At 36.2% G+C, this 24,926-nt stretch overlaps 1 protein-coding gene across 3 annotated transcripts in view; it reads right to left on the bottom strand.

The window, feature by feature from the left end:
• The window catches only part of PIGB (phosphatidylinositol glycan anchor biosynthesis class B), a 65,407-nt gene that overhangs the window by 33,755 nt on the left and 6,726 nt on the right, over nt 1–24,926 (bottom strand). For all 3 annotated transcript variants that reach the window (XR_013162410.1, XM_077127974.1, XM_077127975.1), the window contains exons 4-6: nt 23,739–23,843; nt 20,186–20,316; nt 11,262–11,402 (exon numbers count right to left, since the gene is read on the bottom strand). Coding sequence is in view for 2 of the 3 variants with exons in the window: in XM_077127974.1 (XP_076984089.1) it covers nt 11,262–11,402; nt 20,186–20,316; nt 23,739–23,843 (377 nt within the window). In the remaining variant the exon portion in view is untranslated. The remainder of the gene's footprint in view (nt 1–11,261; nt 11,403–20,185; nt 20,317–23,738; nt 23,844–24,926) is intronic.

Here is a 24,926-nt window from a genome sequence, read left to right as displayed (position 1 = left end):
GTTCCACGCAGAGAGGGAGAGGGCAGTGAGTTTGCTTGCTGTGTTGGCTGAGAGAGATAGACCACATCTGAGCAACAAAAAAGGTTCTCTTGGGGGTGACTCTTAGGCCTAATTTTAAGTAGGCTTAGCCTATCCTTTGCGGGGTTAAGTTTCATATGAACAAACACGAAGATGGGGGTTCAGCCTATTGCTTTGGATGTCCCCACTGCTTGTGAGAATATCAAGAATTCTCCACATGCGGAAGTTGGATTTTCCTCCTTTCTCACCATTCCCCCAAGGGGACTTTTTTGCAAATACTTTTTTATTCACTGTTGTAAATGTTGGTTGTTTATACCATTCTAGGAAGTTGTCCATTTCATCTACATTGTCGAGTTTATTAGCATAAAGTTGTTCATAGTACCCTCTCAATACTTCCTATATTTCTGTGGCGTCAGTGGTTATGTCTCTTTTTCCATTTCTGATTTTATTTATTTGCATCCACTCTCTCCTTCTTTTTGTCAACCTCGATAAGGTTCCATCAATCTTATTGATTTTCTCATAGAACCAACTTCTATGTTGGTTTTGTTGATTTTCTCAATTGTTTTCATGTTCTCAATTTCATTTATTTCTGCTCTAATCTTCATTATTTCTTTCCTTTTGCTTGCTTTGGGGCTAATTTACTGTTCTTTCTCTAGTTCTTCCAAGTGGATAGTTAATTCCTTGATTTTGCCCTTTCTTCTTTTTTGACATAGGCATTTAGGGCAATAAATTTCCCTCTTAGCACTGCCTTTGCTGCATCCCATAAATTTTGATATGTCATGCTTTCATTTTCATTTGCCTCGAGATATTTACTGATTTCTCTTGTAATTTCTTCCTTGCACTGGTTGTTTAAGAGTAGCTGTTGAGTGTTCTAGTTTGCTAGCTGCTGGAATGCAACACACCAGAGACAGATTGGCTTTTAATAAAAGGGGATTTATTTCATTAGTTCTTCAGAGGACAGGCAGCTAACTTTCATCTGAGGTTCTTTCTTATGTGGGAAGGCTCAAGATAATCTCTGCTGGCCTTCTCTCCAGGCCTCTGGGTTCGAACAACTTTCCCCGGCGTTATTCCTTTCTGCATCTCCAAAGGCCTGGGCTGAGCTGCGAGTGCTGAGATAGGGTATGCCAAGCTGCTTGGGCTGTGCTACGTTGCGCTCTCTCATTTAAGCATCAGCCAATTAAGTCAAACTTCATTCACTGCAGCAGGCATGCCTCCTAGCCAACTGCAGATGTAATCAGCAACAGATGAGGTTCACGTACCATTTACTCATGTCCACAGCAACAGAACTAGGTGCTTTCACCTGGCCAAGTTGACAACTGAATCTAACTACCACATCGAGACTCCATATATTTGTGAATTTTCTGGTACTCTGCCTATTATTGATTTCCAGCTTCATTCCTTTATGATCTGAGAAAGTGTTTTGTATGATTTCAAACTTTTAAAATTTATTGAGACTTGCTTTGTGACCCAGCATATGGTCTATCCTTGAGAATGATCCATGAGCACTTGAGAAGAAGGTATATCCTGCTGTTGTGAGTTGTAATGTTCTATAAATGTATGTTAAGTCTAGCTCATTTATTGTATTATTCAAATTCTCTGTTTCTTTATTGATCCTCTGCAAGATGTTCTGTCCATTGATGAGAGTGAGGAATCGAAGTCTCCAACTATTATGGTAGGTGCATCTATTTCTCTTTTCAGTGTTTGCCGCATGTATTTTGGAGCATTCTGGCTTGGTGCATGAATATTTATGATTGTTATGTCTTGTTGAATTGTTCCTTTTATTAATACATAGTGTCCTTCTTTGTCTCTTTTAACTGTTTTACATTTGAACTCTAATTTGCTGGATATTAGTATAGCTACTTCTGCTCTTTTCTGATTATTTGTATGAAACATCTTTTCCCAATCTTTCACTTTCAACTGATGTTTACCCTTGGGTCTAAGATGTGTTTCCTGTAGACAGCATACAGATGGGTACTGTTTTTCAATCCATTCTGCCCATCTATGTCTTTTGATTGGGGAGTTTAATCCATTAACATTTAGTGTTATTACTGTATGGGCACTACTTTCTTCTACCATTTTGCCTTTTGGATTTTATATGTCATATCTAATTTTTCTTCTTTTTACCTTTACTGATAGTCTTCATTTCTATACTCTTCTCCACACCTCTCTCTCCTGTCTTTTCCTATCTGTCTCTAGTGCTCCCTTTAGTACCTCTTGCAGAGCCAGTCTCTTGGTCACAAATTCTTTCAGTTATTTTTTATCTGGAAATATTTTAATTTCCCTCTCATTTCTGAAGAACAGTTTTGCTGGATATAGAATTCTTGGTTGGCAGTTTTTCTCTTTTAGTAACTTAAATATATCATCCCACTGTCTTCTTGCCTCCATGGTTTCTGCTGAGAAATCTATGCATAGTCTTATTGGGCTTCCCTTGTATGTGATGGATTGTTCTTTCTTGCTGCTTTCAACATTATCTCTTTGACATCTGACATTCTGATTAGTAAGTGTCTTGGAATATGTTTATTTGGGTCAATTCTGTTTGAGGTACGCTGCACTTCTTGGATCTGTAATTTTAAGTCTTTCATAAGAGTTAGGAAATGTTCAGTGATAATTTCCTCCATTAGTTTTTCTCCTCCTTTTCCCTTCTCTTCTCCTTCTGGGATGCCCACAAGAGGTATATTTGTGTGCTTCATGTTGTCATTCAATTCCCTGAGTCCCTGCTCATATTTTTCCATTCTTTTCCCTATATCTTCCTTTGCTTGTTGGATTTCAGATGTCCCGTCTTCCAGTTTACTAATCCTATCTTCTGCCTCTTGAAATCTAACATTGTATGTTTCCATCGTTGTTTTTTTTAAATCTCTTCTACTCTGTATTTCATTCCCATAAGTCCTGTGATTTGTTTTTTCAGATTTTTAATTTCTTCTTTTTGTTCATTCCTTTCCTTCTTTATATCCCCCTTGAATTCATTGATTTGATTTTTGTTGAGGTTTTCCATGTCTGTTCGAACATTCTGAATTTTTTCAACTCCTGTATCTCATTTGAATTGTTGGATTGTTCCTTTGACTGGGGCATATCTTCAATTTTCCTACTATGATTCATTATTTTTTGCTGGTGTCTAGGCATTTAATTTCCTCAATTAGTTTATTCTGGAGATTGTTTTCACTTTTTTCACCCAGGATTTTCTTGCTGGATGACTCTGTTGTCTATCTGTTCTTTGACATTCAGTTCAGCTCATTCTAGACGTCCAGCTTAGGTTTTGTTTAACAGATCAGAATTTTTCAGTTTTTGTTTTCCGGTTTCTTCCCCTGCTTGTATGGTGCCTTTTTCCCCCCTTAGGAGGGTCTACTTAGGTATTATAGACCCTAGCCAGATTTTCCCAGACCAAATTGGCATCCTCTCTGGAGGAAAGAATCACCTGTGTCAGTTTTCTCTGAGGGTGAGACCCAGCATGTTGAAAGACTTTCCTATGAAGTCTCTGGACTCTGTGTTTTTCCTATCTTGCCCAGTATGTGGCCCTTGTCTGCCTGTGGGTCCTACCAGCACAAGGTGATGTGGTACCTACAATTTCAGCAAACTCTCCCTGCTAGGGGTGTGGTTGAGAGAGAGGAGAGGTTGTCCTCTGGCTTTAATCACTTCAGTTTTCCAGATGGGGGCCTGAATTCCTTGAGGGAAGGATTCCACCTGATCTGGGCCCCACCCCTCTCCTGGGGAAGGCACAGGCTACAGACGAACAGTCAAACAAGCTGAATTCTGCCTATGCCTGGGGCCACTAAAGCCTGAGAAAACCATATGTTATGGTCATGGAAGATGAAGAAAGTTTAAGGAATTATTACAGATTAAAGGAGACTAAAGAGACATGAGAATGCAACGTATGATCAGGATTTTTTTTTTGCTTTGCCATAAAGGTCATTATTAGGACAACTGGTGAAATCTAAACAAGGTCTATAAATTAGATAATGGTAAAGTTTCACTGTTAATTTCCTACTTCTGATGATTTGTGGTTTATGCAAGATAATATTCTCAGTTTTAGGAAGACTTATGTAGGAATTTTAGAATAAAGGTGTACAATATCTGCAACTTAACTAAAATAGTTCAGGAAAAAATATATAATTAAAGAGAGAGAAAGAAATGGATAAAGCAAATGTGGTAAAATGTTAACATTTGGAGAATCTAGTTGAAAGACATGAGAATTCTTTGTACTATAGTGCACCTTTTCTATAAGTCAGAAATTGTCAAAATTAAATGTTAACAAGAAAACAAAGTTGAGGGGCCAAGATGGCAGCTTAGTGAGTTGTAGGATTGAGTTCGTCCTCCAGAGCAGCTAGTAAATAGCCAAGAACAGTACAGAACAACTGCTGGGGCCACGTCACTGACCAGACACACTGCATATACCAGACTGGACAAGCTGGGCATGCTGTGAACCCACCCAGAACCATGAGTTCCCCAAGCTGAGGCAGCCAGTGCCCCTCCATGACAGGCTGCTTCCCAGAGGGGATAGGAAAGAGACTTCAACAGCAGCAGGGGCTGAGCGGAATCAAGCTCCAATCGTGGAATTAATTAACAAATTCTGACTACTAAAAATAGGCCCCCAGCTCAGCTGAGCCTAAAGTAAAAGTTGAGGTTCCTGGTTTTTGCCCCAGTGCAGATGGGGCATGACTGATGGAAAAAGAAAATTGAAAAAAAAAAAGGTTTTTTTGGATTGGATAGCACGTAATACTTGAAAGGGTCTGGGCCCTGAAGGAAAGGAGGGGGCACACAGGACCTGGAGATACACAAAGCAACATACCAACGTAAGCTCTTCATTGGCAAACCCGAATGTATTTTGCAGAATTTGGGTTTGTCTGATGTTTTCTTGTGATTAGTTTCAGGTTACGCATTTTGGTAGTAATACCACAAAAGTGATAATGTATATTTCTCTGTACTACAAGAGTCCCATGATACTGATTTATCCTTCTACTGGTAGTGTTAACTTTGATCATTAAGGTGGTGTCTGCCAATTTTCTTTACTTTAAAATTAACAAGTTCATCCTTTGTAATTAATAAGTATTTTTTTTTTTTTTTTTTTTTTTTAAGAGAGAGGGAGGAAAGGAAGGAAAGACAGAGAAGGAAGGAAGGATGGAAGGAAGGAAGGGAGGAAGAAAGGGAAACATCTTTAAACATTTTCTTGTTTTATTATATTTTGTTTGTTTGTTTGTTTTTTACATGGGCTGGGGCCGGGAATCGAACCGGGGTCCTCCGGCATGGCAGGCAAGCACTCTTGCCCGCTGAGCCACCGCGGCCCGCCCATTAATAAGTATTTTATGGGGATACTTTGAGGGTATGTAAATATCCTGTTGTACCAGTTTGAATTTATTCTGTACCTCAGAGAAGCCATTTTTTATGTGACCCAATCTTGTAGGAGCAGCTGTTTTTTTTAATCCCAATTCAATATTTTAGGGTGGAAACTTTTGATTAGATTATTTCCATGGAGATGTGGCGTGCTCAATTGTGGGTGTGACCTTTTCATTAGATGGAGATGTGACTCCACTCAATCCAAGTGGATCGTGATTAGTTTACTGGAGTCTTTTAAAAGAGAAAACATTTTGGAGAGAGTACAGAGTGGACACAGATGTAAACATTAGAACACTTGCTTCAGAGCAGACAGAGACTTGGAGTGCTGACAGAGAGAGAGATGTTGAGAGACAGGCAGAGCCCAGCAGACATTGCCATGTGCCATCCCTTGAGATGCCAGCAAGCCAGGACCCAGAGTTATGCCCCAGAGGAACTAAGTGAAGGCCCACAGATGCTTAGAGAGGAAACCACTGGCATTAGATGCTGGAAGCAACGGAACTAGGAATAAGGACCAGGAGATGTCAGCCATGTGCCTTCCCAGCTAACAGAGGTGTTCTGGATGGCATCAGCCTTTCATAAGTGAAGGTAACCTCTTGTTGGTGCCTTAACTTGGACATTTTCTCAGCCTTAGAACTGTAAACTTGTAACTTATTAAATTCCCTTTATAAAAGCTGTTCCATTGTATATCCAATGTATATTGAATTCCAACAGCTTAACAAACTAATATATCAGTTATTACTCAAACTTTTACCTATTAGTTTCAGTATCCAAATGCAATTAATGTTTGCACAGTGACCTTGTATCAAGTGAGTATCCTGAATTTATTTACTAATCTAGAAAGTTATCTCTAGAGTCTTTTGGATTTTCTATATATACAATCATGTCATATAATTTTACTTCTTCCTTTCTAACCATTTATTGTTCTTCTTGCCTTATCACATTGGCTAGGATTTATGTTGTTGAATATGGTGGAGATCATCCTTGTGCCCTTCCCCAATCTTAATCAACATCAAGTATGATTTTTTCAACATTTTATAGAAATCTTTGTCAGATTAGGGGAGTCTCTTCCATTGCTAATATGCCTTTCTTTTTTAACCATGAATGGGCCTTATTATTTTAACATATACTTTTTTGTGCGTCTCTTAAGATAGCCGTATGATTTTTCTCTTTTATCTTGTTATTTTTATGAATCATACAAACTGAATTTCAAATAGTAAAACTACTTCACATTCTTGGAATAAAACCACACTTACTTGTGATGTTTTCTCCCTTTTAGTGTAGTGTTGGATTCAATTTGCTAATATTTAAGAGTTCTGCACTTACATTCATGAGAGATACTGATCTATAATTGACCTTTCTTGCAATGTCCTAGCTAGATTTTGGTATCAAGCATACGCTATCTTCATTAAAGGAGTTGAGCAATGTTCTTTTCCTATTCTCTGGAAGAGTTTACATGGAGTTGATATTTCTTCTTCCTTAAATATGTGGTAGAGAATTTACTAGTGAAGCCAATTGAAGGCCTTAATTGTAAATTCAATTAAAAAAAAATATATATATAGTACTCAGATTTACTATATTTCTTCTTTTGTCTATTTCATAAATTGTCAGATTTATTGGCAAAAAGTTATGACATCTTATCTCTTTTTTAAAAATATTTTTATTGATAAAACTTAATATCCAAACATTTCATATGTGGTATACAGTCAGTGGTTCACAATATCATCACATAGTTATGTATTCATCACCATGATTATGTTTTTGAACATTTGCATCACTCCAGAAAAAGAATAAAGAAAAAAGAAAAAACTCACACATACCATATCCTTTACCCCCCTATTGACAACTATTTATTTACCTCTTCCCAATTTATTTTAACCTTTGTCTGCCCTATTATTTATTTTTTATCCATGTTTTTTACTCATCTGTCCATACCCTAGATAAAAGGACCATCAGACACAAGGTTTTCACAGTCACACTATAAAAGCTATGTCATTATACAAACATCTTCAAGAAAAAAGGCTGCTAGAACACAGCTCGACAATTTCAGGTACTTTCCTCTAGCCACTCCAATACACCATAAACTAAAAGCGGATATCTACATAATGTGTAAGAATAACCTCAAGGATAAACTTTTGACTCTGTTTGAAACCTCTCAGTCACTGACATTTTATTTTTTCTCATTTCTTTCTTCCCCCTTTTGGTCAAGAAGATTTTCTCGATTCCCTGATGCTGGGTCCTGGTTCATCCTGGGACTTCTGTCCCACATTGCCAGGGAAATGTACATCCTTGGGAGTTATGTCCCCATTGGGGGAGGGGAGGGGAGGGCAGTGAGTTCATTTGCCACAGCTGAGCAAAAAAAAGAGGTTCTCTGGGGGTAACTCTTAGGCATAATTATAAGTAGGCTTAGTCTATTCTTTGCAGGGACAAGTCTCAAGGGGTGAACTCCAAGACTGAGCACTCAGCCTATTGATTTGGTTGTCCCTACTGCTTGTGAGAATATCAGAAATTCTCCAAATGGGGAAGTTGAATATTTACTACTTTCTCCCCATTCTCCCAAGGGGACTTTAAAAATACTTCCTTATTCACTGTCCAAATCACTTTGGGATTTGTTGGGGCATCACAATAACCTGGACAAACCAATAAAATCTCATGCCCCATTCAAGATTCCATGTATTTATGGTGTTCAACTAAACTTATATACAAGTTAAACCAGGAAATGCACCCCCAAAATTTAAACTTTGCACCAAATATCTCCCCCTTTAGTCTTACACAGAAGCTGAAGTTTTAAAATATGGATGGTATCATCCTTTACCCAGTCTTCTGATATACCTTTGTCCCATTCAGATCAGCCTCATTCATATCTCTACTCATTGTCTAATCAATTTCTTAACTTTTTATCCAGTTCCTGTATATGGTACTGTTGACTTTCATAGCTTCAGAGCTCCAATTCTGAGTCTGAAGTGTCACACAAATACCTGAAGTTGCTGGGAAATACCAAGTTATATACAAACGGCTCAGCATCTCAGAATTTAGAATTAACAGTTTCACCTCCTGAATATATGTGACTGCTGGTAGAGCCTACATCAATCTTGTCTTTAAAATCTGTATTCCTGTCCCTCACTTCATTTCTGTCATCCAAACTACTGATGAGATAATGTAACAGCTGAAAGGCAAATGAACTATTTTTGATTTTAAAAAGGTACTGACAAAATAATATCCCAAATTTTCAAGGTTTGTAAAAAGTTGAAAAAAAAAAAGTCCACATAGATTAGAATTTTTCTGAAGAGTAATTCAATATTTTTCTCTATATTTAGAGATGGTTTCTATTACTACACAGATATCAAACTGTTTTTTCTAGTTGTAAAACATTTTTTATTATTCATATAAAGTACTGTTGTACTTTAAAACTTTTTTATTGTGGTAACATATATTATAAAACATAAAATTTGCCATTTTAACCATTTCTCTCTCTTTCTTTTTTTCTTTTTTTTTTTTGGTACATGGTCCCGGAATCAAACCCAGGTCTCCCGCATGAAAAGTGGGCATTCTAACCAGTGAACTACCCGTGCACTCCATTTTAACTATTTTTAAGTGTACAATTCAGTGTATTAATTGCATTCACAATCTTGTGAATTATCAAAGCTCTGTCATCACCACTAATTCAAACTCTGTATCCATTAAACAATAACTTCCCATTCCATCTCCCCCCAGCCCCTATATCCAATCTACTTTCTACCTCTATGAATTTGCTTTTTCTATATTTTTCATATAAGTGGAATTATACAATATTTATCCTTTTGTGTCTGGCTTATTTTACTTAGCCTAATGTTTTTAGGGTTCATCCATGTCATGGCATATATCAGAACTTCATTTCTTTTTATGGCTGAATAAGATTACATTCTACGTATATACCATATTTTCTTTATTCATCTTTTGATGGACACTTGGTTGCTTCCACATTTTGGCGTCTGTGAACAGTGAGGTACAAGTGTTTGTTTTCAGTCCTTTGGGGCATATATGTAGAAGTAAAATTGCCAGACCATACCGTAATTTTACTTTTAACCTTGTGAACAACTGGTTATTTTTAAAGGGTGCTCAATAGGTAAAAGGCTGTGAAGAGTGTTAGAATCTGGGCACAACTCTATACATCAGTGGTTTGAGATTATAAGATTAATTAGGACTATGATTCACATTTGTTCTATGCTATACCATGTTCAAATATCTTCAACCATACTGTCTCATTCGTTCTTTTCTAAATTTCTCTTCAAAATAAATGACAAATATTTTTATTTATATGAATAGGCTTATTTAGGCCTTTTCAACTTTAAGCATGCTGACACCTTTGCCTAGCAAACTCCTGCTCATACTTACTGTTATTTGAAACATCACCTACTTTATAAAGCTTCTACTAACATTCCCTCTGCAAGTAAAATTAGGCTCTTAATCATCTGTTCTCCTACAGCATCTTGTTACACATTCCTCTACTAGAACACTTCATATTGTTTGGCAATAATTGTGGTTATATCTCTTTACCCAGCAGACCTTGGTCTTGGGAACAGATGCTTTACCTTATTCACTTCAAATGCTTAACACAGAGTAGGTGTTCAATAAATGTTTATTAAATGAATCAATCATATCATACTGTTGCTGAGTCTAAAAAAACTTCCTCAGTGTAAAAGCGTATATGATCAGGGCCCCTGTTATTCTCTAATCTCATTATCATATGCTCCAAACTCATTCCCCTTTAGCTATATTGCCTTCCTTGCTGTTCTTGAATGTTCTAAACACACTCCAATGTCTCGTACCTGCTGGTCTCTTTACCACGAATGGTGTTTCTTCGGGTATCTACATGACTCATTCTTTCAATTCCTTTAGGTTTTGACTCCAGTGTTAACTTACCATGGTGGTCTTCCACAATTACCCTATATAAAATAACACTCCCACCCCCCACACCAGCATTCCATCCTTCTTATCCCACATTAATTTTCTCATAGCATTTATCATTTGACAAACATTTACACTTATTTTTGGCTGTCTGGCTTCCCTACTAGAATGTAAGCTTTATGAAAGCAGGGACGTTATTTCATTAGATTGCTGTATTCCCAGCATTTGGAATAGTGCCTGATATGTAGTAGGACTAAAATATTTGCTGAATGAATGCATCCGAAACAATGTTAATAAATCTGAGAAATGACAAGAATGGCAACTTAGCCATATTGAGCAAAAATAACTTAATCCTTCTGTTACCAAAAAATTCTTGTGCAGACAGAATAACAGTATATTAAAAATATGAAAAATATATTTAAAATATTAAAAATACAGTTGCTCTAGAGTCAGAATGTATTCTTGCTTTCATTAAATAATTATTTTGGATACATTACTACATCCCTGGGATACGTCTGATCTTAGAAGCTCATAGTGTAATTAGAAGGCCTGGGTTTTGATCCCAGCTCAATCACAGCAACCAACACACTGACTCTGCTAACTCATTTTTAATTTCTCCAAGCAGCCTGTTTCCTCTATTATACAATAAACAACTGCACTGTCAGAATCCAAGTATTGTGAAAATCATGAGGTAATATGTGAAAACACAATATAAATGATAAAGCCCTATTAAATGTGAAAGAATCAAGTATTTCTAAAATGTGTTTGAGAAATATTTAGGGAATAAAGTATAGGAAAGTTCTACATTAGAAATCATTACAAAGAACCAAAGAACCTTAAGCAAATTAAAATATTTATATTAATAAGAATCATGATAGGTAAAAATAGAAATCTGGAGATACTCTGTTTACTTGGACTGATATTTCTCATTGATTTTAGAAAATACAGTAACATTGACAGATATAAAATCTTGTTAATAATCTATAATTAAAGGTTGTTAGAATTAATAGATGAATTGTAGCCATACTCACCCTACAGGTAAAAAATTATGTAGAATAAGATCAAACTTTCTCTGTTCTTGCCAGAAATGTCTGAAGAGCAAAGGTATCCATGGAATGATGGCTGTGGGACGAATTATAAAGGCAAGTGCCACCAGGGATGAGTACTTGACGCTATAAGCAAGAAAAATGATGTTGTTGAAACAACTAGTAAATGAATTTATAAGTTATCTACTGTTTAAACTGTGATATAACAGTGCCAGTTTGAATTTGTTGTGGACCCCAGAAAAGCCATGCCCTTTAATTCTCATTCAGTATTGTTCCGTAGGAGCTTTCTGACTGTTCCCATGGAGATGTGACTCACCCAATTATGGGTGGTAACTTTGATTAGATGATTTCCACAGAGCAGTGTCTCCACCTGTTCAAGGTGGGGTTGCTTACTGAAGCCGTTTAAGAGGGAACCATTTTGGAAAAAGCTACAGAGCCCTCACAGCCAGAAACCTTTTGAGATGAAGAAGGAAAACCCCCCCTGGGGGAGCTGCATGAAACAAGAAGCCTGAAGAGAAAGCTAGCAGACGTTGCCAAGTTCACCATGTGCCCTTCCAGTTGAGAGAGAAACGCTGAACATCAGCGTTTGAACAAAGGTATCTTTCCCTGGATGCCTTTAGACTGGACATTTCTATAGTCTTGCTTTAATTTTGACATTTTCATGGCCTTAGAACATGTAAACTTGCAACTTAATAAATTTCCTTTAAAAAATTTTTATTAATAAAACCAATCAACATGCAATATGAACATTCTTTTTTTCATCACATAGTTGTATATTCATCAAAATGATCATTTCTTTGCATCAATTCATAAAAAGAGATAATAGAGAAAAAAAATCATACACCATAACCCTTAACCCTCCCTTTCATTGATCACTAGCATTTCAATATACTAAATTTATTTTAACATTTGTTCCCCCTATTATTTATTTATTTTTAATCCATATGTTTTACTCATCTGTCCATAAGGTAGATAAAAGAAGCATCAAAAACAAGGTTTTCACAGCACACAGTCACAATGCGAAAGTTATATCATTAAACAATCATCTTCAAAACATGGCTACTGGAACACAGCTCTACATTTTCAGGCAGTTCCCTCCAGCCTCTTTGTTACGCCTTAACTAAAAAGGTGATATCTATTTAATACATAAGAATAACCTCCAGAATAACCTCTTGACTCTGTTTGGAATTTCTCAGCCATTGACACTTTATTTTGTCTCATTTCTCTCTTCCCCCTTTCAGTAAAGAAGGATTTCTCAGTCCCTTAGTGCTGAGTCCTAGCTCATTCAAGGATTTCTGTTCCACATTGCCAGGAAGGTCCACACCCCTGGGAGTCATGTCCCACGTAGACAGGGGGAGGGTGGTGAGTCTGCTTGTCGTGTTGGCTGAGAGAGAGAGGCCAAATCTGAGCAACAAAAGAGGTTCTCTTCGGGGTGACTCTTAGGCCTAATTTTAAGTAGGCTTAGCCTATCCTTTGCGGGGTTAAGTTTCATATGAACAAACACCAAGATTGGGGCTCAGTCTATTGCTTTGGTTGTCCCCACTGCTTGTGAGAATATCAAGAATGCTCCACGTGGGGAAGTTGGATTTTCCCCCTTTCTCACCATTCCTCCAAGGAAATGTGCATATACTTTCTTATTCACTGTTCAAATCCTTCTGGGATTTATCGAGACATCACTCTGGACAAACCTACAAAATCTCATGCCCTACTCAAGGTTCCACGTACCTATGGTGTTCACTTAAGCTGTCCACATAAGTTATATTAGGAAATGCACTAGTCAAAATATAAATTTTGTACCAAATAAATATTTTTTGCTTTAGTCTCACACAGAAGTTGAAGTTTGAAAATATTAATTACCATCTATTCTCAACACCCTGCATTATTGACATTCCTTTGTTCTTCCCCATGAAAATATTTTTAAATTTGTACCTTTAGTCACTATCATAAAAATTCTAGGCATTCCTAGATTAAACCATCTCAGTCTTTATCATCTGTTTTTCCATCTGATTCCATTTGTGCCCCAAGGCCTCTTCCCTCTATTGTTCTCACATTTAGCTTCATTCACTGTTCTAACATCATTGTATTACAGTTAGGTAGTATTGAGCTATCCATTTCTGAATTTTTACAATCAGTCCCGTTGCACAATCTGTATGCCTTCAGTTCCAATGACCCAATATCTACCTTTTTTCTATCTCCTGATGACCTACCTCTGTTCTTAACTGAAATTATCCAAGTTTATTCATTAATGTTAGTTCATATCAGTGAGACCATACAGTTTTTGTCGTTTTGTTTCTGGCTAATCTCACTCAGCATAATGTCCTTAAGGTCCATCCATGTTGTTACATACTTCATACCTTTATTCTGTCTTACAGCTGCATAATATTCCATCGTATGTATGTACCACAGTTTGTTTAGCCACTCATCTGTTGATGGACATTTTGGCTGCTTCCAGCTCTTCGCAATTGTAAATAATGCTGCTATAGACACTGGTGTGCAAATGTCTATTTGTGTTCTTGCCCTCATGTCCTCTGAGTCGATACCTAACAATGGTATTGCCAGGTCATATGGCAATTCTATATTTAGCTTCCTGAGGAACCACCAAACTGCCTTCCACAATGGTTATACCATTTTACATTCCCACCAACAGTGGATAAGTGTGCCTCTTTCTCCACATCCTCTCCAGCATTTGTCATTTTCTGTTTTATTGATAATGGCCATTCTGGTGGGTGTGAGATGATATCTCATTGTGGTTTTGATTTGTATTTCGCTAATAGCCAGGGAAGTTGAGCATCTTTTCATGTGCCTTTTGGCCATTTGTATTTCCTCTAGAAGTGTCTGTTCAAGTCTTTTGACCATTTTGTAATTGGTTGTCTGTTTTTTGGTTGTTGAGTTGTACAATCTCTTTATATATTCTGGATACTAGACCTTTATCTGATATATCATTTCCAAATATTGTCTCCCAATAGACAATAGATGTGTAGGCTGTCTTTTTACTCTCTTGACGAAGTTCCTTGATGTGCAAAAGTGTTTAATTTTGAGGGGTTCCCATTTAATTATTTCTTTCTTCAACACTCTTGCTTTGGATATAAGGTCTAGGAAACCACCTCCTAGTATAAGATTTATAAGATATTTCCCTACATTTTCTTCTAAAAGTTTTATGGTCTTGGATCTAATGTTTAAGTCTTTGATCCATTTCAGCTAATAATTGAAATATTCATTCTTTTGCATATGGATATCCAGTTCTCCAGGCGTCATTTATTGAAGAGACTGTTCTGACCCAGGTGAGTTGGCTTTTCTGCCTTATCAAAGATCAACTGTCCATAGATGAGAGGGTCTATATCCGAATACTCTATTCTACTCCATTGGTCAGTATATCTATCTTGATGCCAGTACCATGCCGTTTTGACCACTGTAGCTTCATAATATGCCTTAAAGTCAGGTAGCGTGAGACCTCTGACTTCAGTTTTTTTCTCAGGATACTTTTAGCTATTGGGGGCACCCTGCCCTTCCAGATAAATTTGGTTATTGGTTTTTCTATTTCTGAAAAGTAACTTTTTGGGATTTTAATTGCTATTGCATTGAATCTGTAAATCAATTTAGGTAGAATTGACATCTTAACTATATTTAGTCTTCCAATCCATGAACATGGTATGCCCTTCCATCTATTTAGGTCTTCTGTGGTTTCTTTTAACAGTTTCTTATAGTTTTCTTTGTATAGGTCTTTTGTCTTTTAGTTAAATTTATTCCTATTTTATTCTTTTGGGTGCAATTGGAATTGGAATTTTTTTCTTGATTTCCCCCTCAGTTGTTCATTACTAGTGTATAGAAACGCTACAGATTTTTGAGTGTTGATCTTGTAACCTGCCACTTTGCTGTACTCATTTATTAGCTCTAGGAGTTTTGCTGTGGCTTTTTTTAGGGTTTTCGACATATAGTATCATATCATCTGCAAACAGTGAGAGTTTTACTTCTTTCTTCCCAATTTTGATGCCCTATATTTCTTTTTCTTGTCTAACTGCTCTGGCTAGAACTTCCAACACAATGTTGAATAACAATGGTGATAGTGGACATCCTTGTCTTGTTCCTGATCTTAGAGGGGCAGTTTTCACTTTTTCCCCATTGAGGATGATGTTAGCTGTGGGTTTTTCATATATTCCCTGTATCATGTTGAGGAAGTTCCCTTCTATTCCTATCCTTTGAAATGTTTTCAACAGGGAAGGCTGTTGAATTTTGTCAAATGCCTTCTCTGCATCAATCAAGATGATCATGTGATTTTTCTGCTTTGATTTGTTGATATGATGTATTACATTAATTGACTTTCTTATGCTGAACCATCCTTGCATACCTGGGATGTATCCTACTTGGTCAGGGTGTATAATTCTTTTAATGTGGTGCTGGATTTGATTTGCTAGAAATTTGTTGAGGATTTTTGCATCTATATTCATTAGAGAGATTGGTCTGTAGTTTTCTTTTTTTTTTTTGTAATATCTTTGTCTGGCTTTGATATGAGGGTGATGTTGGCTTCGCAGAATGAGTTAGGTAGTTTTCCCTCCTCTCCAATTTTTTTTGAAGAGTTTGGGCAGGATTGGTACTAATTCTTTCTGGAATGTTTGGTAGAATTCACATGTGAAACCATCTGGTCCTGGACTTTTCTTTTTGGGGAGCTTTTTAATGACTGATTCAATTTCTTTACTTGTGATTGGTTTGTTGAGGTCGTCTATTTCTTCTCGAGTCAATATTGGTTGTTCATGCCTTTCTAGAAAATTTCCATTTCACCTACATTGTCAAATTTAGTACCATAAAGTTGTTCATAGTATCCTCTCATTACTTCCTTTATTTCTGTTGGGTCAGTGGTTATGTCTCCTCTTCTATTTCTGATTTTATTTATTTGCATCCTCTCTCTTAGTTCTGTCAACCTCGTTAAGGGTTCATCAATCTTACTGATTTTCTCATAGAACCAACTTCTGGTTTTGTTGATTTTCTCCATTGTTTTCATGTTCTCAATTTCATTTATTTCTGCTCTAATCTTCATTATTTCTTTCCTTTTGCTTGCTTTGGGGATAATTTGCTGTTCTTTCTCTAGTTCTTCCAAGTGGACAGTTAATTCCTTGATTTTTGTTGTTTCTTCTTTTTTGATATAGGCAGTTAGGGCAATAAATTTCCCTCTTACATTGCCTTTGCTGCTTCCCATAAATTTTGTTATGTCGTGTTTTCATTTTCATTTGCCTCAAGATATTTACTGATTTCTCTTATAATTTCTTCCTTGATCCACTGGTTGTTAAGAGAGTGTTTTTGAGCCTCCATATATTTGTGAATTTTCTGGCACTCTGCCTACTATTGATTTCCAGCTTCATTCCTTTATGATCTGAGAAAGTGTTTTGTATGATTTCAATCTTTTTAAATTTATTGAGACGTGCCTTGTAACCCAGCATATGGTCTATCCTTGAGAATGATCCATGAGCGCTTGAGAAAAAGGTGTATTCTGCTGTTGTGGGATGTAATGCTTTATAAATGTCTGTTAAGTTTAGCTCATTTATTGTATTATTCAAATTCTCTGTTTCTTTATTGATCCTCTGCAAGATGATCTGTCCATTGATGAGAGTGGGAAATTGAAGTCTCCAACTATTATGGTAGGTGCGTCTATTTCTCTTTTCAGAGTTTGCCTCATATTTTGGAGCATTTTGCTCGGTGCATAAATATTTATGATTGTTATGTCTTCTTGTTGAATTGTTCCTTTTATTAATACATAGTGTCCTTGTCTCTTTTAACTGTTTTTCATTTGAAGTCTAATTTGTTGGATATTAGTATAACTACCTCTGCTTTTTTGTGATTGTTATTTTCACGGATTTTTTTTTTCCCAAGCTTCCACTTTCAACCTATGTTTATCTTTGGGTCTCAGATCCACTTCCTGTAGACAGTGTACAGATGGGTCCTGTTTTTCAACCCATTCTGCCCATCTATGTCTTTTGATTGGGGAGTTTAATCCATTAACATTTAGTGTTATTACTGTATGGGCACTACTTTCTTCTATCATTTTGCCTTTTGGATTTTATATGTCATATCTGATTTTTCTTCTTTTTACCTTTATTGATAGTCATCATTTCTACATTCTTCTCTACACCTCTCTCTCCTGTCTTTTCTTCTCTGTCTCTAGTGCTCCCTTTAGTATTACCTGCAGAACTGGTCTCTTGGTCACAAATTTTTTCAGTGATTTTTTATCTGGAAATGTTTTAATTTCCCTCTCATTTTTGAAGGATAGTTTTGCTGGATATAGAATTCTTGGTTGGCAGTTTTTTCTCATTTAGTATCTTAAATATATCATCCCACTGTCTTCTTGCCTCAGTGGTTTCTGCTGAGAAATCTATGCATAGTCTTATTGGGCTTCCCTTGTATGTGATGGATTGTTTTTCTCTTGCTGCTTTCAAAATTCTCTCTTTTTCTTTGACATCTGACATTCTGATTAGTAAGTGTCTTAGAGTATGTCTATTTGGATCTATTCTCTTTGGATACGCTGCACTTCTTGGATCTGTAATTTTAAGTCTTTCATAAGAGTTAGGAAATGTTCGGTGATAATTTCCTCCATTAGTTTTTCTCCTCCTTTTCCCTTCTCTTCTCCTTCTGGGACACCCACAAGAGGTATATCTGTGTGCTTCATGTTGTCATTCAATCCCCTGAGTCCCTGCTCATATTTTTCCATTCTCTTCCCTATATTTTCTTTTGCTTGTTGGATTTCAGATGTCCCGTCCACCAGTTCACTAATCCTATCTTCTACCTCCTGAAATCTGACATTGTAGGTTTGCATTGTTTCTCTTCTACTGTGCCTTTCATTCCCATAAGTCTGTGATTTGTTCTTCTGGATATTCGATTTCTTCTTTTGGTTCATTCCTTTCCTTCTCTATATCCTCCTTGAATTCATTGATTTGATTTTTGTTGAGGTTTTCCATGTCTGTTTGAACATTCTGAATTAAATGTTTCAAGTTCTGTATCTCATTTGAATGGTTGCTGTGTTTCTTTGACTGGCCATTTCTTTAATTTTCCTTGTGTGATTTGTTATTTTTTGCTGGCGTCTAGGCATTTAATTACATTAATTAGTTTATTCTGGAGATTGTTTTCACTTTTTTTTCTCCCAAGGATTTTCTTGCTGGATGACTTTATTGTCTATCTGTTCTCTGACATTCAGTTCAGCTTATTCTAGTCCTCTAGCTTAGGTTTTGTTTAAACAGATCAGAATTTTTCAGATATTGTTTTCTTGTTTCTTGCCCTGCCTGTATGGTGCCTTTCCCCCACCACTTAGGAGGGTCTACTTAGGTATTATAGACCCAAATCAGCTCTTCTCAGACCAAACTGGTCTCCTCTCAGGAGGAAAGAGTCAATTGTGTCAGTTTTCCCTGAGGGTGAGACCCAGCAGATTAAAAGGTTTTCCTATGAAATCTCTGCACTCTGCATTTTTCCTATCCTGCCCAGTATGTGGTGCTTTTCTATCTGCAGGTCCCACCAGCATAAGGTAATGTGGTACCTTTAACTTTGCAGACTTTCCCTGCTGGGGGTGTGGTGGAGACAGAGGAGAGGTTGTAGGCTGTCACTAGCATGACAAATGCTATTCCTTACCTGATAATAAGGTGAGTTTTTGTAAATGCTTTAAAAATATAAGAATTATAAATGAATGATTCCTTTAAGAATGGTAACAGTTAATGAGAATATCTAGCATTGATATCTGTAAAAAAGGAATAATAAAACAGCTATCCCAAGAATTAAAAGAGAATCTATATATATATATAAGGCCTATTACATAGTAAAGTGCTTGGTAAGTATTATGGTAATGATAATAATGTTGTTAAGTAAAGGACTATTCAATGACATTGTCCCTATTTGGGCACAGCTTTCACTCATTCTTCCTAACTGAATGAGGTAACCTAGTCAGACAGTCCAAAGCTGAATAGAGTGCAAGCTGTGCCCAAATAGGGACAATGTCATTGAATGGACCTAGTCAGATTCTTTCAAACTGAATTTGATATGCATATAAAGTTGAACAATTGGTAGCAGGAACAGAAACTGACAGGTGACTTAAATGGAGATTCATAGACTTTTTGGTTTACAGAGACAGAACAAAATAATCCATTTCCCAGAATTGTCTTAGATTCTGAATAACCTTTCATTTCGTTTGTAGCTAAGATATTCTATAGTTTTATGGCAGGCCTAACTATAAGGTTGAGATGACCATTTTCCTTTTTTTTCCCCCACTTGTACAGCCTTATAATAAAGTTCTCACCATTTAGGTGAATGTCTTATCACTTAGGTGAATGTTTTATCATTTAGTGAATGTCTGTTCTTGCAGTCAAAGGAGTCTAATGCTGAAATTATCTTATTTAATTTGATCTTCCCAATAACCTTTTTATATAAGAAGAATGGATACTAGCTTCTTAGTTAGATTCCTAAATTCTGGCTTTTCTTCTTTTAGTATATCCTTACAGCAACTACTAAAGAATTATTTCTAAATCAGATTTGATTATGCCATGCTTCTCAAAAGTCTCCAATCATTCTCTACTACCTACAGAATAAAGTCCAAATTCCAGAGAAGGGCAAAGTCCCTTTTTCAGCCTCATCCCTTATTTTTATCTTCTCTCATGCATTCTACCACATTCTACCTACTCAAGACAACCTGCCCTGAATACATACACTGAGATTCCCTGCTGTGATGAGCCTTGAAGTACTATGGTATCCTCTTATTGGTTTTACCCAGCCAGTGTGTTATCTGTTTACTATTCTAATAAGTACATCTGAAAGCTTGTGGTTCCTATAACCCTCATGAACACTAGGGGATATACTGTACATTACAAAATATTGACATTTACGATGTTTAAAAAACATGTTTTTGAGTTTTGTATATAATTATTAATAATATATCTCACCTGTTTGTAGACTTTGAACCTTCCAAAGGATAGTAGAAAAGCGCAATAATAGTGAGAACAGTTTCCATGGTGTTTGTAAGAGTTCTGGTACAGCAATACCATGTGAACCAAGAGCACACCTGGCAAAAAAACTAAGAACAATTATGAGCAAATATGTATGGAGTAGGAAATGGATAGCTTTTAGTATTATCCTCTTCTGTGGAAAACAGAAAATCTAAATATTGCAAAAGCCACATCAAAAAGTAAATGATTTAAAAGTAAGCAGGTATGTTCAAATATTGCTTTTAAGAAGTTATACAAAACAAAGGACTATGATAATATCAGATTTGCTAATATTATGAAGTTTATACTCTCAGGCAGGTTTTTATGGCATTGCATTTGATTTAAATGCCAATTCCCACTAATGAAAAACATAAAACACAGTTTCTTTGATGGGAGATTTTTCTAGAGGATTGAAATTCATGACTAGATTCTCCCAATTAGTATCCTTCAAATTGTTTTTTTGTAACTGACACAAGTATTATGACGTTTTTATTGGCTTTCTCAATGATGAGTTTGGAATGTTGCCATACTTCTTGATGAAAAATTAAGACAAAACAGGGGAGAAAAAAATATATGAAGATGAAAGGACTATCAGGAGGCATTATTAATTCTTAATTTGAAAAATTGGCTAAATTAATAAAGTGATTTTGGGAGGAACATGCAAATAGAAGCATCATTAAATCTCTAAAAGAGTCTTAAAAGAGACCTGTTTGGTGGCAAGCATTTAAATATCTGGCATTAACTTTCTATCTCTTCAAATATAACCATTAAAAATTATTCCCCCCCAAAAAGAGCAATATTGTATGGTCTCATTTAGAAAATATTTATAAGAAAACAGTGGCCTAGACTCTTATAGCAGTCACATTTAGTCCGAAGTGGTAATTGTTATTTCTCTATTTTGAGAGACTGTTTATATATGTATAACCTGGTATTTAGAAATAAGAATGAAGCCGATCAGCTCAGGATTAAGGTAATTCAGAATACAGGGGTAAAGAAGACACTGTCTATATTTTAGAACCTCACCTACTCTTTGAGGCCAAAGGAAGAAAGGTTTATTTTGTTCAGAACCTAAATTTTCTGTTGCACAAAATCTAACTCAACCTGTCTGGATAGATCATTTAAACAATCCAAACACAGGGAGGATAGAACAAGAATGAAGGCCTTATCCTGTATAGCTTAATGTAATGCCTGGATACATCCCAGAGTATATTAAGCAGATAATCAAAAGTACTGGCAAAGTACCTTAAGGGATAGGAGAAAATAAATGGAATTTTAAACTATCACTGGGGAAACCCCTGATACTGTTTCAAACATTAGAGACACTCAAATCAATAGGCCAAGCCCTTTATCTTGAGGCTTGCTCTTATGATGCTTATGTATGTAGTGGAGAAGCTTAACCTACCTATAGGTACTTCTGGAGGACCTCTTTTGTTGCTCAGATGTGGCAGCTCTCTAAGCTCAACTCTGCAAGTGAAATCACTGTCCTACCCCCTACATGAGGCATGACATCCAAAGGTGAAATTCTCCCTGGCAGTGTGGGAGATGACTATCAGGGATGAGTCTGGCCCAGGCACTGTGGCATCAACAATGCCATCCTAACGAAAAGGGGGAAAAGAAGTTTAACAAATAAGGTATCAGTGGCTGAGAAAGTTCAAATAGTGTCAAGAGGCTAGTCTGGAAGCCACTCTTAGGCAAGCTTCAGTGAGACACTGCTACCTACTATAACTTGGTAAACCCCAACCAAAACCATTCCTGCCAATCCTAAAGAACATCTAAGGTATTATATAAGATTCTATAGAGGTTCCATGCAATAGTCTAACTTTCCAGAAACCTACAACCTCCAGATGGGTCCCTGGACCAGATGAGTCCTGAAATGCAGAGGGGCCAGCTTCTCCAGAACACTAACTAGTTCTATCTCCCTATCCCATATTATTGACAGCCCTTTCCAACATGAAAAGTCAGAATGGGCACAGCTCAAATACCTCTAAAGAGTGGGAGAAAGATCAAAGGTGATGGTAGAGGTATACAGAGAAGGTAGGATTTAACAAATGAGTATGATTGCTTAATCATTTTATTGCCATTTCTTTTAGTCTCCAGTATCTTAGAGGAGCTAGAAGTAAAAACCTAATATTGTAGAACTATAACTAATACCAAACTCTGAAATCTTTTCTACAATAATTGTTGTGATATGCTTTGAAATTTATTACTTTCTTGTATATACGTTATTTTTCACACACACACACACAAAAGTTGACTGTGATGATAAAAAATAGAAATAGAAGGGGGTGCAAGGGTAGTTCAGTGTTAGAATTCTTGCCTGCCATGCAGGAGACCTGGGTTCAATTCCCAGCCCATGCACTTTCCAAACAAACAAGCAACCAACAAAAAACCCAAACAAACAAAAATTCAACAAATGGTGCTGTAATAAGGGACTCACATGGAAAAAGAATGAAATAAATGTGACCCCTGCCCTACAGCATACAAAAAAAAAAAAAGAGAAAAAAATTTCTCAAAGTTAAGGGCTTTACTTAAACTATTAGACCCTAGTGTTACTAATTCAGATGAAAGATTTCAATAGCAAGGTGCCCTTTGCTACATTTCAGGTTGAGACTGTAGTAGGAGAGGGCAAGTAAATATAAAATACAAGCACAAAATAAAGGGACTGATTTTGTCCCTGAATCAATTAGTAAGGACTCAAGTGCTAAACCAATTTGTCTTTCTTTTGAATACAAATGAATACACTACTTGGAGAAATATGTCATGTTTCCAATACAGAAATATGTTGATAAATTGGTCACTTGGAATTTGGAATGTATTTTTCAATAGAAACAATATAAAAAAGGTAGTAAGATTTCCAGGCTGGCTTATATAAGCCTAATTAATTTAGAAAAGATACACAGTAAGGTAACAACATTACCCCAGAATTCATTCACTTTTCCAGATACTATTTACATGGGAAAATACATTCAAGATTTCAACTGGACATGTCAGGAATCTATCCACCATTAAAAAAGCCAAATAACAAAACACAGTCCTCTACACCACATTCTCTCTCTTACATGAGTTCACTATTTCAAATAACTATAGCGGGATGTGTACTTTGGTGAAAGATTGCTCAGGTCAAGCCTCAGGTAGCTGGAGAAATAGTGAAGAGGGATCATAAATAGCTGAGGTGCTTGGTGAGATAGGCAGCAATTTGTTGAATTTTACAGAAGGTAAGACAAGGATTGACAGTTCTGAGGAATGAATAGATTTCAAAAGATTTACTCCTAGGGTTTAGCCTCATATAGGGTTTGAGAGTATCAGTGGCTTTGTCCACAGCCCAGGGCTCAATGAGAAGGAAGGACAGATATGGCATGTGCCATTTGCACTTCCTGTTCTTATTTATGGAAGTACTTCTATAAAGCTGCATGAATTATCTTCTGAAATTGTTTTGAGAAGCTTAAAATTTTTCCCTGTGTTTCATGTCCACAGGTATGAAGTAGTAGCTTCTAAAGGGTTTAGGACTTACCACCCATCTTGCCATTTTCGTATCTTCTAGTTGCTTTATTAATGAGTAAAGCCTTATATCTGCTATGGCAGACAGAAGTGCTTGGATAAGTCGAGGAACCCAAATCTTTGTTAGTTGGAAAAAAAAAAAAGAAGACTATATTAACAAAAACATCTGTTGATTCACACTGAATTACCATAAAACTCAACCTGCTGATTCAACTATCAAGTGAAAGCAACTCTTAGTACATAAACAGACATAATTCTAGTACTCTACTCTTCTGAAAAAAAAGAAAAAAAAAGCCATTTATTTTTCTACAAAAATTACATTAATTCCTCATGGAAATACCAAGGTAGCTTTACCATTCTCAATCTATGTAATACATAGATAACAGTACTAATTTTAATTTAAATAACAAACCACTTCAAAATGTTGAAGTTCTATTTTAGAAGCACATTTAGTTATTTTCATTAGCAAAACAATCAGTAAATTTTTAATGAATATTTACAATATTATATGCTAGATATCAAACTAAGTATTTTATATCTATTAGCTCCTTTAATTTTCCTAACAGTACTAAGAAGTAGGTACTATTTCATTTCTATTTTACAGATGAGGAAACCGAGAGAGAGAGGTTTAGTGATTTTTACAAGGCTTCATAGCTAGTTAGTGTGGAATTTAGGATTCAAACCCAGATCTGCCTGACACCAAACAAAGCCTGTGTTCCTAACTACTAAGCTACACTGCCTGCGCATCTTGCAATATAGATAATAAAATAATGCTATGAATTACTTTTTAAAAAGAAGGATGGGTGGGTGGGCAATGGTGGCTCAGTGGCAAAAGCTCTCACCAGCTGTGCCTGGGTTTGATTCCCAGTGCCTGCCCCCACCCCACAAAAAAAGTATGGGTATTCCAAATTATAATAATGTTATTCAAATCACATGAAATCAAAGCATAAATGATTTATAACTAAATTACTGTTAGAAAGTTTAATAAAATGCATCAGAGGTATCACTAATAAAGTTAATACTTGCTGGTAGAACACAATTTAATCTTGGTTTGTTCCAAAGATGTGTTTCTAAAAATATATGTAAATTTATATTTTTGTTGAATTGAAACTTTATATTGTAACTAGAGTTTTACTTTTGGTTGTTCAGTGGCTTCTAACACTTCAGCTTTATTTTCCTTTTCTTTGTCAGTGATCTAAGA

Source organism: Tamandua tetradactyla, chromosome 14 (genome assembly GCF_023851605.1).
Source record: "Tamandua tetradactyla isolate mTamTet1 chromosome 14, mTamTet1.pri, whole genome shotgun sequence".
Classification (NCBI taxonomy): domain Eukaryota; kingdom Metazoa; phylum Chordata; class Mammalia; order Pilosa; family Myrmecophagidae; genus Tamandua; species Tamandua tetradactyla.
The sequence above is the reverse complement of the archived record's forward strand: the minus strand, read 5'-3'. Positions and strand labels throughout refer to the sequence as shown.